This window comes from Cheilinus undulatus, linkage group 14 (genome assembly GCF_018320785.1).
Source record: "Cheilinus undulatus linkage group 14, ASM1832078v1, whole genome shotgun sequence".
Classification (NCBI taxonomy): Eukaryota; Metazoa; Chordata; class Actinopteri; order Labriformes; family Labridae; genus Cheilinus; species Cheilinus undulatus.
Window position 1 is genome coordinate 43,095,680 of NC_054878.1, and position 15,286 is coordinate 43,110,965.

The 15,286-nt window shown below is 39.2% G+C and overlaps 1 protein-coding gene across 5 annotated transcripts in view; it reads left to right on the forward strand.

The window, feature by feature from the left end:
• Positions 1 to 2,440: 2,440 nt before the first annotated feature.
• Positions 2,441 to 15,286, forward strand: part of angel2 (angel homolog 2 (Drosophila)) — a 35,101-nt gene continuing 22,255 nt past the window's right edge. The window contains exons 1-9 of one of the 5 annotated variants that reach the window (XM_041805652.1): positions 2,441 to 2,586; positions 5,591 to 6,438; positions 7,938 to 8,158; positions 8,502 to 8,571; positions 9,640 to 10,064; positions 10,142 to 10,271; positions 11,010 to 11,082; positions 11,327 to 11,457; positions 11,697 to 14,281. In XM_041805652.1, coding sequence (XP_041661586.1) covers positions 5,598 to 6,438; positions 7,938 to 8,158; positions 8,502 to 8,571; positions 9,640 to 10,064; positions 10,142 to 10,271; positions 11,010 to 11,082; positions 11,327 to 11,457; positions 11,697 to 11,860 — 2,055 coding nt within the window. In that variant the 5' untranslated portion in view covers positions 2,441 to 2,586; positions 5,591 to 5,597 and the 3' untranslated portion in view covers positions 11,861 to 14,281. Of the gene's footprint in view, positions 2,587 to 4,715; positions 4,852 to 4,875; positions 5,504 to 5,590; positions 6,439 to 7,937; positions 8,159 to 8,501; positions 8,572 to 9,639; positions 10,065 to 10,141; positions 10,272 to 11,009; positions 11,083 to 11,326; positions 11,458 to 11,696; positions 14,282 to 15,286 lie in introns of those variants that run through there. The other 4 variants (XM_041805649.1, XM_041805651.1, XM_041805653.1 and 1 more) reach the window with 4 other exon arrangements.

A 15,286-nucleotide genomic window follows, 5' to 3' on the forward strand; every position in this document is an offset into this window, starting at 1 on the left:
AGACAGGCCTACAATTGTTATTAAGAATGCCACTCTTTTCCCTGACAAACATTTTACAAGAGTAGCCCTCAGTTTAACAAATGATGGATTTCTGACTTTGGAAGTGGTTCTACTTTGTTTGACATCATGGACTGCACCTTTTTTTTTATCCTGTTTGACTCCTGAATAAAAGTTTTATAATGTCTGTCTCCTTTTTTATGAATGTGTATTCATGCTGGAACACTGCGGACCGATAACGACACCAACAGCTTTAACACAACCCCAAATAAAACTCCTGTAGCTTTTTCAGTTTTTATTTCCATCCGTTTTTATCCATACTGCACTGATTTATTATTAAAGTTCTCTAAAGACCCTTTACAAAAGGGGACAGGTCTAAACTGTACCCCCTTTTTCTATAATTTATAGAGAAAAATCCAACATTAAGCAAAGTTACAGGGGCAAGGTAAAAAACTTCGTTTAAAAAGAAAGAATCCTGAAACAAACAGGGTCATGTTGAAGCTGTGTTAGGATAACTAAAGGATAGAGGGAGATGCAGAAAAACAGAAGAGGGAGATAAAGGAAGAAGGAAATAAAAAAAGAAATGAAAGGAACAAAAGGGGAATGCAGAAAGAGAAAAAGAGAAAGTGAGATGCAGAAAGAAAGAGAAGAGGGTGATGCATGAAAGCAGAAAATGGGAATAATAAAAGAGAGAAGAGGGAGATGTAGAAAATGAGACAAGGGAAACGCCACAAGACAGAAGATGGAGATGCAGATGAGGACAGTGAAACAGGAAAGAAAAGGAGAGAGAAGAAGGTGATGCAAGAAAACAGAAATGACTAGGAAGAGTGGAGGAAGAGGGAGATGAAGAAAAGAGATGACAAATGCAATAGGAAACAAAAGGGAAATGCAGACAGTGAGCTACACGGAGAAAGAATTGGAAACAGAGAAAAGAAAAATGCAGAAAAAGACAAGGGAGATGCCTGAAAGGTAAAAAAAAGGAAATGTATGACGAGAGAGATGCCGGAAGAGAGAAGATTGAGATTCAGAAAAGAGGACAATTAAGTAGGAATCAAAGAGAAAAGAGAGAAGAGGGAGATGCAGAAAAAGAAGACGGTTAAGCATGAAGATAGAGGAGGCAGATAAAGAGAAAAGGGAAATGCAGGACGTATTAGTGATGGGTCATTTGTGAAAGAGCTGGCTCAAAGAGCCGGCTCTTTTATGTGAACGAGAAGAGCCAGATCCATGTCAGAGCTGTCTTATATCATTATAACTATTACTTTTATATTTATTTGTATGTTGTCTGTGTGTTATGTGACTGATTATCAGGAGTGATCTTTTCCACATACACTTCTACAGGCACATCTCGCATTAGGGACACAAGCTTGATGGTAAAGCATTAATGTTTTATATCAGGTGTGTCAAACAGCCCAGCCAGTGAGCAGATTTCATTTGACCCACAAGGTGTTTTTTTGGGGTTTTTTTTGTTTTTTGTTTTTGTTTTTTTGTTTTGGGGGGGGGGGGGGGCAGTATTTTTACCAAAATAATAGTATATTTTCATCAATTCAAAAAAATTAAGCATAGTTGGACTAAAATACTAGCACAAATATCAATCATTTGTCATGATAGTGCTAAATCTGGCAGGTCAAATGAACATAACTGGTACCCAAATGAAGCCGAAAGAGTTGGCTCTTAATGCTGAGCCGAACCAAATGATCCAGATCACTGAAAAGAGCTGAAATTCCCATCACTAGAATGTATTGACTACACCTGTATGCTTAAATTAAGTCGCTGCCATGTGATTGGCTGATTACACATTTGAAATAATGAGCTGTTGAATAGGTATACCTAATGAAGTGGCCGGTGAGTGTACTTATACTAAACTGCTTGTGCAAAGTAGATTCTAATATCACTTTGTTCCCGTAAATATGAGATAATGATTCAGCATTATGTGGTCTTTGAAGGAGATCTCTTCTCCTTCAATGGCTTCATGTGAGCTTAAAGGTACAGATAATGGATTATATGATCCATGTGGCTAGAATACCCTCTGACAATGCAAAACATAGAAACTAGAATTGCTGTCAGCCTAATAGAGTAGAGGTTGTAATTCTGCTCATAGAGATGGCTAAAGGGGTTAAAAGTTCAGTTTTTATGCTCACTTTAGCTTTAGTGTTTTGTATAGGGATGTTTCTTTATCAGAATAAAGAGCTCTCTGTTGGAGCTACAGCAAAGCAAAGAGCTTCAAATACTAAAAACAGACCCAGAGAGAAAATATGTAGCACTCTTATCTTTAATTTTGCTGTTTTAGGTCAATGTGAGGATTAATGAAGTTAAGAGTGAGGGGCTGGATGCTCTCACTCACCCCAGAGGAGAGAGAGAGAGGTAGAAGAGAGCGAGGGGCAGAGAGAGAGAGGAAGAGGAGGTGTGCATGCAGATTCCCCTTCACGAGTGAGACCACTGAGTCTTTAATTTAACCACACTGGGATTCATTAATCTGATACTTGCAGGATTATTTTCAGATCGCAGAAAATGCCTCACGTTAAAAACTGACATCTTCATTGAAACCGTGTGAGAACGGACCGTTGTGTTCTAGAAGAGGCTCCCTTTTACGTAAGTACAATGACCTTTTCATTTCGCCATTCCTTGCTGCATTTTATCGAAAGCTTCTTTTAGAAAAAAACACTAAAGCGTTGCCGAGCTTCTGTCTCTTGTCCTAACCGTTTAGCCTTAACATTGTGTAAACGATAAAAAAAAAATCACGGCTTTATAAGATGCTTTCAATAAAAATTAAAAATCACGAGCCATGTTTCCAGCCGGACGGTTATTCTACCGCGCCCGTAGTCCGTTCCTGATTGACGTCCTTTCATCCGACGTGAGAAAATGAACAGGAAAACTACAAGTTCCAGGGAGAGGTAGCGGAACCGACGTTAGTGCTGCGTTGAGGCGCACTCGGAAATTTCTACATTAACGGCTCATAGAACGGTTAATGGGGATTTAATTATGTCGGCTAAATGTATAACTAAATGTTTCAGTCGAGACTAACTAAATATAGATCATTGGTGACCAAATAAACTCTGTCAAAAAAGTCACTTTCCATTTCTTGTTCTTTATCTATAGTCAGTGAAGATAATTATTTATTAAAGCTAGTTTTAGCCATTACTTTTTATCCCTGTTGCCAACTCCGACAGATGGCTGTCAGTTCTGTCAGACGTTTGTCATCTATTTAACTGTTATTACTTTGTAGAAATCTGTTTTTACATTGACAATGGAGAGGGGTTTTTTTGTGGTAAATTATATTGACCTCAGTTGATGTATAAAATAAACAAAAAGGGAAAAAAAACCTGAATAAATTATATAGGCACTGTAACTACTTCAACCCCAAGCATTAAAACAAAGAGGTTTGACAACCCAGTCCTTGGAGTGAAAAATTGTCTGATTATTGATTGGAAAAGACTTCACACTATGATCATTTTAGTTCTTAAATTGTCTTAAAATAGCAACTTTGAATAAATAAAATGAAAACAAACAGTAGTCTGAATATTTTATTTTTGAATTGTGTTCTCTTTCTCTGGCCCCTTTGAGTTAAGCCCCTGACAGTTGTAACACATTACTAGGGATAAAAACTAAAATAAACATTTACACAAAATAAAAACTAAACTAAGTTACCAAAACTTAAACTAAACTAAAATTAAAAGCACAAGTGAAAGCTTAACAAAAAATGAATAAAACTAATATAAAATCCCAAACTATCATAACAATGGTCAATACAGTCATTTGCCTGGAACAGTGTTACTCAACCCTGCTCAACCAAAGAGCCAAATTGTTGAAAAATACCTTTGCAAGAGCCACAATCAAAGTGGTGAAAAGTGGCCAAAAAAAAAAAAAAAGAAACTCGAAGTAGCAATAAAAATAGGTTACAGGTGGCAAAAATGTTCAAAAAGCAGCAAAAATGGGTGAAAATGGGCATAAAAAAAGGAAAAAATAGTCAGAAAGTAGCAAAAATGGGTGAGAAGTGACAAAAAAATGGGCAAAAAGCAGTCAAGAGTGGCAAAAATGGGGAAAAAAGGAAACAAGTGGTATGCAATGGCAAAAGGTAGCTTAAATGGGAAAAAAGTGACAAAAAGAAGAAGCAAAAATATTTTAAAAGGAAACAAGTGGTATTTATTGGCAAAGGGTAGCTTAGATGGCAAAAAAGGTTTAAAAAGGGCAAAAAATTGGATAAAAGTAGCAAAAATGGGAAAATGTGACAAAAAGAAGTTGCAAAATGGCCAAAAAATATATTAAAAAGGGGTATTTAGTGGCAAAGAATAGCTTAAACGGATGAAAAGTGGCAAAAAGGTGTTAAAAAAGGCCAAAAACTGGGATAAAAGTGGCAAAAAATGGGAAAAAGTGTCAAACAGACATTGCAAAAATGACCAAAAAAAAAATGGTAAAAGGCCAAAAAAGTTGGAATGGAAGTGGGAAAATGGGGCAAACGTAATAAAAGAAGTTGCAAAATGGCCAAAAAATATGAAAAAGGGGTATTTAATGGCAAAGGGTAGCATAAATGGTCGAAAAGTGGAAACAATTGTGAAAATGGCAAAAAAAAAAGTTCCCTAAACGTCAGGAATAATCAGAAAAGAGCCACACTTTGATTATCACAGCCCTGGAATCTCACGTTGTGCCCGAGTCCTTGAAGGCATCACAGGTTTGCCTCGCGCTTGCTGTAGACGTCTGTGGTGACGTCATTTTCAGAGGACACGGGACCTACAGTTTGTTGTTGGTTTAGCTAGTATAAAAACCCACTTAAAACATTGAAAATGTCTCCTGAAAACAAGTTGTGGATATGCAGCCAAGACGAAACATAAGAAATGTGTATTCCGGCCCCGGAGAGAAGTAAGTCAGTGTCAGCTAGCGAGTACAGGTCAAAAATAATGCCAACTTTTGAGGTTTGTCAAATTTAGATGAGGCTAACAGCTAACGGCCACGCTAAATATTAACAGTTAGAAGATTTTCAGACAGATTTACATCTTTTTGACATATATACATCCTAATTCTAAAAGTAATCTTAGACCAAAGGTAACCGCTAACAAACTGTCGGCTGCCTTTGTCGCCTTTATATTTATTCATGCTTTCTGTAAATGAAGAACTGTGGGGATGTGATGTCTGTAGGTAAAATAAGACTGTTATTTATGCAAAAGTTCTGTTTTTAATAGTTTACTTCCCTAAAAGCAAGCAACAGAGTTAACCCATCACGGCTCTTTGGGCAGGTAAAAACCAAAGGCCCACACAGGTGCATGCTAGTCATCTACAACCACTATTACAAAAAAGTTGGGACGCTATTTCAAATGTAAATGAAAATGGAATACAATGATTTTCAGACTTCATGAACCCATGTCTTATCCACAATATAAAAAACAACAAATCAGATGTTGAGACTACGACATTATATAATTTCATGAAAAGTATTAGCTCCTTATTTAACTTGATGGCAGCAACACATCTCAAAAAAGTAGGGACAGGGCAAAAAAGGCCCAGAAATTAAGTGGTAGGTAAATCAGTTACTAAGCTTAATGAATGAGGATGAGGATGACTTTATCAGCCTTTCCCTAAACTCTCCTCTTCCTCTTTCCAGCCAACACATGTTCCTCCGGCAGCTGAGCACTTCCATCCTTCCCCGCAGCCGGCCAGCTCTCTGCAGAGCCGGCTTTAGCAGCAGCACTGCCTCCTCCTCCTCCTCCTCGTACCTCCCTCGTTTCCCCACTCCTCATCCACGGTGGCCGGGACCTGGATTTCCCCCCTGGCCTCCTCGACACCCCCACTCTCACATCTCAGCATATCTGGTTCACTCTGGAAGGGCATTTCATGCACAGAGTGTCAACTCTGGAGGGAGCTTACGCTCGTTTCACACCTCTGCTGGCCTCACGATGGAGCACCACGACAGAGACAGAGAGCCTCCCTATAAGAGAAAGAAGAGTGTAGAGGAAACAGAAGGACACAGAGGAGGTCAGACCAGCAGCTCAAAGAGGGAGGATTCAAGCAGCCGCCCTCGACCGAACCACAGTGCCAAAGATGGAAGTCGAGACAGAGCTGGAAGAGACGTCGGTAGAACAAACAGTAAAGACAGAAAGGGAGAAAGGACTAAAGCTGGAGATAAAGACAGACAGACAACAAATGGACCCTCACATCGAGGGAGGAGCACTCACTGGCATGCAGAACATAAAGAGAGATCCAGGACTCTAACACCAACACCAAAACCTACACAAGAAGAAAAGCCCACGCACAGGCCTAATCCCTGGTTCAAAGAGAGGAAAACAGAGGAGCAGGGAAGCTGTGAGAGGCAGACAAAAGAAGCAGAGAAACAGTTAAAGGACAGTAATCAACCTGTAAACCCATGGAAGATAGTGGGAACAAACAAAGAGCCATCTCCATCTGGAACCAGCCCACCTGACAGACAACAGGAAGAGGTTAAACCAGTGAAACGTGAGTTTATACTCTACTTAAATTATGAACCACCTCAATCTGTTCTATCCTGTTGGTACTGTCACAAGACTAGAATTGTACATTGCAATACAGTACTAGTAAAGACCAAACGATACTGACAACCGGGTTCACTAAGTGGTAACAAAAACTGAAGTCTTAGACACCCGATGTTGAGCTATTTCTCAAAAATAAAACAAAGGAGGGGGAAACCTCCCGCTAAGGGTGGGGAATATGGTAAATAAAATCCACGATATGTTTTTTTTATGGCTGGAAAATTAGCAGGTGTGTGTGTGGGGGGTGGTGGGGGGGGGTGTCTGTAGGTCTTCTCCCAAATAATAAATAACTGCCTCATATACTCGATCTCTATGCACTCACCATGATAAAATGATTTACTTCTATGTCCTCTTCTGTGTTTGTTTTTAGTGTTCATCAGGCACATTTTTACACAGTAGTGGTTATTTTAAAATGTACTACAGTCAGAATTCTTACAGCTGCAGCTTTAACATTGCACTATTGGCATCATCTTTTGAGAAACAAAGCCAGGCTTACAGCCGCTTTAGCCTGTTTTTGTGACTGTCCGCCATGTGTACTTCTTTGACATCTCTGTTCTTGTTCGAGCTGACTGCCTCTTGCGAGACTGCGTTTTTTAAGGCATGTGGAAGTAAGGCATTGATAAGGGGATTGTTGAGATTAAATGTAAATGATTGAACCATCTAGAATCGGTTCTCAACTCCCATCCCTACTCAAAAACGATCAGCATGCACCTGCCTTTAATCATATTTCTGTGATCACTGCATAACTCTTTAGCATCATTTAGCACTAAACAGGCCACGGGAGTTTGACGGGGGGGTCAGGAGACACTCTCAGTACCACTTCAGTACAAACATCCTGCATCATTGTGTCAAGTTTAAGATATATTGTTTCCAAGTCTTTTTTATGGTGTAACCGCTGTGAAACAATCAGAATATACCATGTCCTGTGTCACTTTCGGTGGTCTCTATCTGTATTAAATGGGCGCAGGTGCAGCCAACTGAGCAGCAGGATCTTGGTTCAGTAAAAGCTTCTCTACCAACCAACTGGCTGGGAGGTGTCAGCCCTAGTTTACAGACTGGTAATAAGCAAATAAAAACATAAACCAAAATGGTTTTAATTTCTGTGATCCATGGTCTAAACAAGAGACAGAGAGCTGCAGACTGAGATCACCTTTAGTAGCATGCATGCATATAAATACATGTGAATACAGACTGTCAATACATCTAATTTCTTTCAGGATCTAAGATTGTGCTGTTGTACACCCCTACCTCCTGCACACTGTCTAAATTTCATATATGTATTGGTGACGTTCTGTTACAAAAACATTGACAACCTATTTGTTCAATTTAGTGCAGTAGTGCTGAGCATCTTATATGGGTTTCAATTTCAGGTACAAATGTGGCTTCTTACAATCATGAGAACGAGAGAATCGATAATTTCCATCCCTCTCACCTTTCCCTCCTCAGCTCTACAGAGACACTGGGAAGTTTCACCTTCTTGCGGTTCTGAACCCCCACCACCAGGGTGCAGCACAGCGTTTGACTTCACGGTGATGTCCTATAACATCCTGTCTCAGGACCTTCTGCTGGATAACGCCTACCTGTACCGACACTGTAACCCCAGCGTACTGCCCTGGGACCATCGACTGCCCAACCTGCTGGCTGAGATCAAGCAGTACGACGCTGATGTGAGTGGATATCAACATAAAAAAATTAACTGTCGGGGAATGATGGATTTTCTAGCAGAGTGTAGTTAAAAGATACAGGACTCAAAAGGAAGAACATTTTTCGTAGACACCTACATTATGGCTTTATTAGAATGTCTTCCCTTTAAGGGGGTTTTCTCTTTGAAGTACTTCCACTAAGTTTGAAGTACATTTACCCTCTTCCTGAGACCAAGTATTTAAACCAGAAGTACACACAACTTCTTGGAACAGAGGTCTGCATATTTTCAGCCATATGCTTAAAAATCAGCATAACACAGGTAATGACTATGATAAAAAATCTGATGTGTAACTTTGTATTTTTTAGATTCTTTGTCTCCAGGAAGTTCAGGAGGACCACTATAAAAACCAGATCAAGCCAGCTCTACAAGCACTAGGTATGATGTGTTTGTATCTTGTCTTTGTGAGTGAGGATACCAGTATGACAGAAATTACATAGATTATAATTAGCCTCTCTTGTTAATTTATGAACTTAAAAGATTTGACCTTTTAAGCCAGGCATGCACTGTGCAATTTCAAGCCGACCATATGACAGTCATGGCAGAATGTCAGCTCGTACTGTGCGTCTGAATCGCTTATGTCACACGACCATCGGGCACTATTAATGTGCTCACACTATAAGAGTAAAGTCGACTGTGACACAAATCTGCAGGGTTTCCTTTTTAAAAAGTCTCAAACACTGAGGGTGAAGTTTTTCCAGTCATATTGGCCATCCTACCCCACCTGTACACAGCACAACAAATGATGCCTGACTTCAGAGTGAGTTGTGCGACTCAAAATTTGTAGCTGAATTGGACAAAAATCGCAGTGTATCCCTGGCTTAAGTGCAAATGCAACAGATCAAACTACGTGTTTGTTTTTGATATTGAGAATAGTTGACACATATCAATACCAACAGTGTGATACCTGGTGTCCACTCTTGTCAATTCATGTTACCTTTACAGGTAACATTTTACAGGAGGACAGGAGAGTATGGCTCAGTCAGACTGGGCAGTATCCATTTTTAATACTGTCATGCCTTCTCCAAATCATTTAATGCTGTGACAAAATGCTTTGAGTGTAAAGAAAAAAACAAGAGGAGGGATCACTCCCCCCTCCTTTTCTCCTCCACAGAGGTCACAGTGAAGGCAAAACGCCACAGGAATGAAAATATCACAGCTTTAACTGTGAAATGGGCTTTAGTGTCAGATGCTCTAGGCCCCTAATATTTAGTATCTTCTTTGTTTTCAACTACTGAACATTGCACGCAAACTTGCACATTGCGTACATTGCACAAATATTGGCAACTTTCTGCAAATTTAGTCAGGCTGACACCCTCCAGGTTAACTGGTTAGTTAGTTAGTTAGCTGATGAGTTCTCAGTTGAACAAAATCTCATAGGTCAGACAATCTTATAGATTGTCTAAAATGTGTCTAAATGTGATTTTCTGTGTCTGTTTGCTCCAGGTTACCAGTGTGAATACAAGAAGCGAACAGGAAGAAAACCAGACGGTTGTGCAGTCATCTTTAAAACCTCCCGTCTCTCACTTCTTTCCTCCAATCCCGTCGAGTTTTACCGACAGGGTGACCCTCTCCTGGACCGAGACAACGTGGGATTGGTTTTACTGCTGCAGCCTAACGACACCACGGGGGAGTCGGATTCCTGCATCTGTGTTGCCAACACTCACCTGCTTTACAACCCTCGCCGCGGTGACATCAAACTGGCTCAGCTGGCGATCCTACTGGCCGAGATCAACCGACTGTGCCGGCCCCCAGACGGGCTGACCAATCCGGTGGTGCTGTGTGGGGATTTTAACTCCACTCCTTGGAGTCCACTTTACAACTTTCTAACCACCGGCTGCCTGGATTATCGAGGGATGCAGATCGGCATGGTGAGATTAGAAATAATCCTCTAAATATCAATGTTAGTAACAGCTTTGAAGGTGAACATGAAGTGTTTGTTCGGCAGGTGTCTGGTCAGGAGAGCAGTCCCAGAGGGCAGCGACTTCTCCCCTCCCCGATCTGGTCTCACTCTTTAGGGATTGACTATCAGTGTCAGTACAAAAAACCTACGGCTGAGTCCTCCAGCAGTCCAACAGGTAACACACTGATCTAATTCGACTTTACAGTTGAGTTTATTGCTAGGTTGGAGTTAAACTTCCATTTTAATCTCTTTTTTTGTGTCTGGCTGCATCATGAGTGTAAATGACTCTGTAACCTCCAGGTTACCTCTAAAGGGCACATCAGAACTCTAGCTGGATAGAAACTATGTGATGAGTGGGATGTAAACTCAAAACATAGTAACAATAAAGGAAGTTATTATAATTTTAATTCTAAGATTAGAGCTACCTTAATAGAAATAGATAGATAACATAGCATCAGATCAGGTCAGCCTGAACTGATGACTGGTGTTAACTTCAGGGTAAAAAAGCTAAATGTGGCTAGCTGTCCATTTCCCAGCCTTGTCAGTTTGACTGTGGTATATTTTACAGTATTAACACTTGTGTTGTTGCCACAGATCAACAAATTGATCCTTCATTCTTTATGCCCATCTAACGTTCTGCTTCATTGTTGTCATGGCTGTGTTTGTTGTACTTCCTCCTTTCACTGGCTTGCTACCAACCATATGTTGAGGCAAAGTATTTCTTGTTTTTTGATCCCTCAAAGAACCAAGATCTGAAAACAGCACATTATGGTTTTTAGAGGTGAAAAATTGATGTCAGGCTATTTATTTCTTTTTAGTCTAGTTGGGAAACGTTCTAACTTTTTTGGCTAAAGAGTTGTTTTGCCTCACAATGCCAAGTCTCCTCATGTAAACCCATCTGTTTCTCTCTCAGCAGTTGAAGGGGCAATCTCTAATCTGACTGTAGAAGATCTCGCCACCACAGCTGCTGCTGCCGCTTCACAACGGTATAATCACATTTTGTCTTCTTCTTCTCTATTCTCCATAATTATCTCTATCCTAACCAGTATGTTCTTCTCCACTCTCTGCAGTCATGAATGTCTCATCCCTTTAAGTTTTACATAAATCTGTGCCAATTAAATTTTCTCCCTGCTTTATATATCGTCTTAATTTTGAGCAAGATCTTTTTATGTCTTCCGTTTGCATCAAAAATGATGGACAGTCACTTAAATCACACATTGTTTTCCTTAGAGCGAGGATCGAGCACGGTCTGAAGCTGCAGTCGTCCTACAAGCACCTCCTGATGCCTGATGGGAGGCCTGAGATCACCACCTGTCACTCACGCACCGCCATGACTGTGGACTACATCATGTATACTCCAGGTACTTTTACACAAAGACATCCTCAAAACATTAAACCCAATCCTAAACTCTTCCAGAACTATAGCCAAATAAAAAAAAAAAAACAACCATTAAATATCTGATCATAAACAAGATGAACAATTACTCACTTACACAAGGCAGTTGATCAAAATGAGGGGTAAAATATTCTCTTTTCTCACCTCTTTTTCTTCTTTTCACTTCAGTTTGTGTCACTTTGCTCTGTTTCTCTTCTTTGAAAGAACTCATCACACCTCCTTCACTTCCTGGTGGGTGGAGCCTCCAGCTCCTAGGCAGGCTGTCATTGGTCAGTCAGTCAGAGCTGAAGGAAGTCAACGGCCTCCCAAATCAGCACCACTCTTCCGATCACCTCCCTCTTCTCGCTCGCTTCCGCTTACAGCAATGACCACGGGGACGAGAAATGTGAAAGTGTTCACGTCGTGATACCTCAACAGTGGAACTCAGGGAGGATGAAGGCGTTAAAAATGAAACAAAACGAGCAAACTTATTGAAATAATGTCTAAAGATTACTAAAGACTCTGACAGAGGAAACTCTTTCAACACAGCTGTAAAACAGGCACATTAAAGGGGATGGACAGTCGTTTACAGGCTGATATCAAACCAGAAACTTGATCCACTTTAAATCTCTTTGATAATACTTAAAATTAGACACTTAAATAATGAATGTAGTATTACAAGAAGATGAAAGGACTTACTGGGCTCATGTAAAAGCCCTCAAGTGTTGCTTAAGTATGAAAACAGGAAATGCCAGCGCCGTATGGTGTTGAACACTTACGTTTAATCTATACTGATGGCTGTCTGTGTTTGACACTTTTCATTTGTATATCAAACCTTCACTTGTTTATTGGAGCTTCTAAAAAGTGGTAAAAATTGTATCATTTTTGTCTCTAGTTTCAGGCAGAATGATGACATCTCAAACACAAACTCCATGTTTCTTATGTATAAAACTAAAAGTGCACAAAAATGGCTTCCCTGTATCATTGTTATAAGTAGTGGATCATTTTTGCTGTTCAAATTGGAGGTCATGCACAAGTTGAAAAGTGTTAAACAGGTTTTATGATCATTCTGTTGACAGATATCATTAATACTAATGTCTAATTAGTTTTTAAGTTATTTAAAGCTCCTGTTAGGAGTTTAAACTGGTTATGAAACAGACTGAAATTAAGTCTGATGCCTCTGATGGTGCATTTCCACTAAGTGGTCCAGTCTGGTCCAGTTTGGCACGGTCAACTCAGATTTTGCTTGTCCCTTCAGCTTTGTCTGTAGTCTTTGAATTCTGGATCTTAGTAGAGATCTGTCAAATTTGGCTCTGCTCAGTAATAAGAGTCTCTTAGCACACAAATGCTTGTTTGGGTGCTTAAAATGCTCAAAATCTGGAATATAAGCCGCTGTCTTATTTCTTGCTCTTTTAGTACCTTGTGTTTATGCAGTATAGAATATGTGCATCTACTTGGTTTAATTCGGTAATTCAGCTCTATGATTGTTGTCAGGAGTCTACATCTTTTTACTGCTGTGCTCTCCACCTTTCACCTTTTTTTTTTGCAGTATACCTCCTGTTTTCTTTACTACCTAACAAGGCAGAAAAGCAGTTTAAAAGTGTCGCCAACCCCCACTGGTCTGGTCTGTATTAAGTTTTCCAGCACATCTTGGGCAGATGTTTGCTAAACACAATGAATAAGATTAATTTTCAGTTGTGTATGGTGTATTACATTGGCAGCTGGTAACACTGAGTAATGACGGCCTCTCAGTTCTTTATACTGGTATATTAGTGGAGTCAGTGAATAGAACACAGGTTACTTTTTAGATGAATGCAATGGTTATAAAAAGTGCATCTTAGCCACCAGATTTTACAGCATGTGAGCTCTAAAAGAAAATAAGACCACAAGAATAATGGTTATTTATTTTTATATATAGCTGTCTTTGGTCTAAAACTGCTACTGCAAGTTGAGGTTATTTTTTAAAGGTACCACTTTCACATGTAAAGGACAAAATCAGCAGGAATCAGAGGTAAATCTTTGTCCACAGGGGGCGCCAAATTTGCCCTGACTGAAATTTCTTTTACAATAACAAATGGTCATACATTTTTTTAATCCATGAAAGGATGTATTTTAATCTTTGTTTAAAGCTTGAATATTTTCATTTGAATTTTAAGAGCTGCTGATGAAGGAGAAACACTTGATGCTTTTGTTTGAATGATAAGTGGACAAAGGAAACATTTTACATCTGTTTTAGAGTTAACTTTGCATTTATATGAGCTTATTGTGAGATCAGCTGGCAATCTGTGAAACTTGGGAACACATCATATTTTTTTAACCATAAAATTCCTGCAAAGTAAAAACAATGAAGAAAAGTGCGACTTTCCTAAAAAGAATCTTGATATAAAAATAGGAATGGCTTAGTTTTGTTTAAAGGGTTCAAACTTATTCTTGCAACAGTTGTGTTATTGTTCCATTTTATCATCCATAGTGCCAAAAAACCCTTTAAACCTGTATTAAGTCAATCATCATTGTGGAAAAAACCCTCCTGTCTAAATTGATTATTCATCATTATCACAGGTTTCTCTTACTCAACATTCACAGAATATCAAAGTTCATTTATTTGGTCTTTATTTCACTTGATTTGACCCATGAAAGTTTTTATTTTGAAAAATCTTAAAGCGGTACTGAAGCATGAACTTTGTGTTGTCAAATAGAGGAACTGTAAATTGAAAAAAAGAATTTTTGAAAATGTGCTCATGAAACAGTGTTTTTAGTTCATCTTTATACATGTTTCACTGATAAGAAGGATTGGAAAATATTTTTCTAACACTGACAGTATGTAAATAAATAATTGTGTTTTCAAATCTCTTCTGAAGTTTTTATTATATCTATGTACTGCAACCAGATACTTATATGTCCTAATTTATTATAAAACAAATTAACTTGGTGTTAATATACATTGTTCATGAATTCTGTGTATGAAATCTCTTTGCTACAGCAGCTTACCGTACAGTTAGTCAGAATCAGGCTTAATTGGCCAAGTATGCTACCACAACAAGGAATTTAACTGGTTAGCTTTGCTCTCAGTGTAATAAAGCATTAAATACAAAAAAAATTAAAAGCATAACAAGATTTCAATATAAATAAGCTCTTGTTAGGTGTTTTGACTAGTATATACAGTCAATGTGTATTGTCAGTATGTTTGCAAGATGTGCGAAGGATGCAAGAGTGCTGAAAAGACATGATCAAGTATAGGATCTGCAAAGATGTGGGCAGATTAACACAAGGTCAATACGGTAATGAAAGATAGTTGATTAGTGAAAATATGATGATGGGGTTAGACTTTTACCACAACACACTTGTTTACAGTATTTAAGATTGAGTAGCAGTAAGAGACAGTGCCGTGACTCTGTGACTGTTGAGTGGACATCAGAGTGACTCTTTGAATGTTGAGTGGATATCAGAGTGACTCTGGGACTGTTGAGTGGACATTAGAGTGACTCTGTGACTGTTAAGTGATCATCAGATTATTTCTGTGACTTTTGAGTGGACATCAGAGTGACTCTGTGACTGTTGAGTGAACTTCAGAGTTGAGTGATCATCAGATTGACTCTGTGACTGTTGTGTGGACATCAAAGTGACTCTGTGACTGTTGAGTGATCATCAGATTAACTCTGTGACTGTTGAGTGGACATCAGAGTGACTCTTTGAATGTTGAGTGGACATCAGATTGACTCTGTGACTGTTGAGTGGACATCAGAGTGACTGCGACTGTTGACTGGACATCAGTGTTACTCTCTGTTGAGTGATCATCAGATTAACTCTGTGACTCT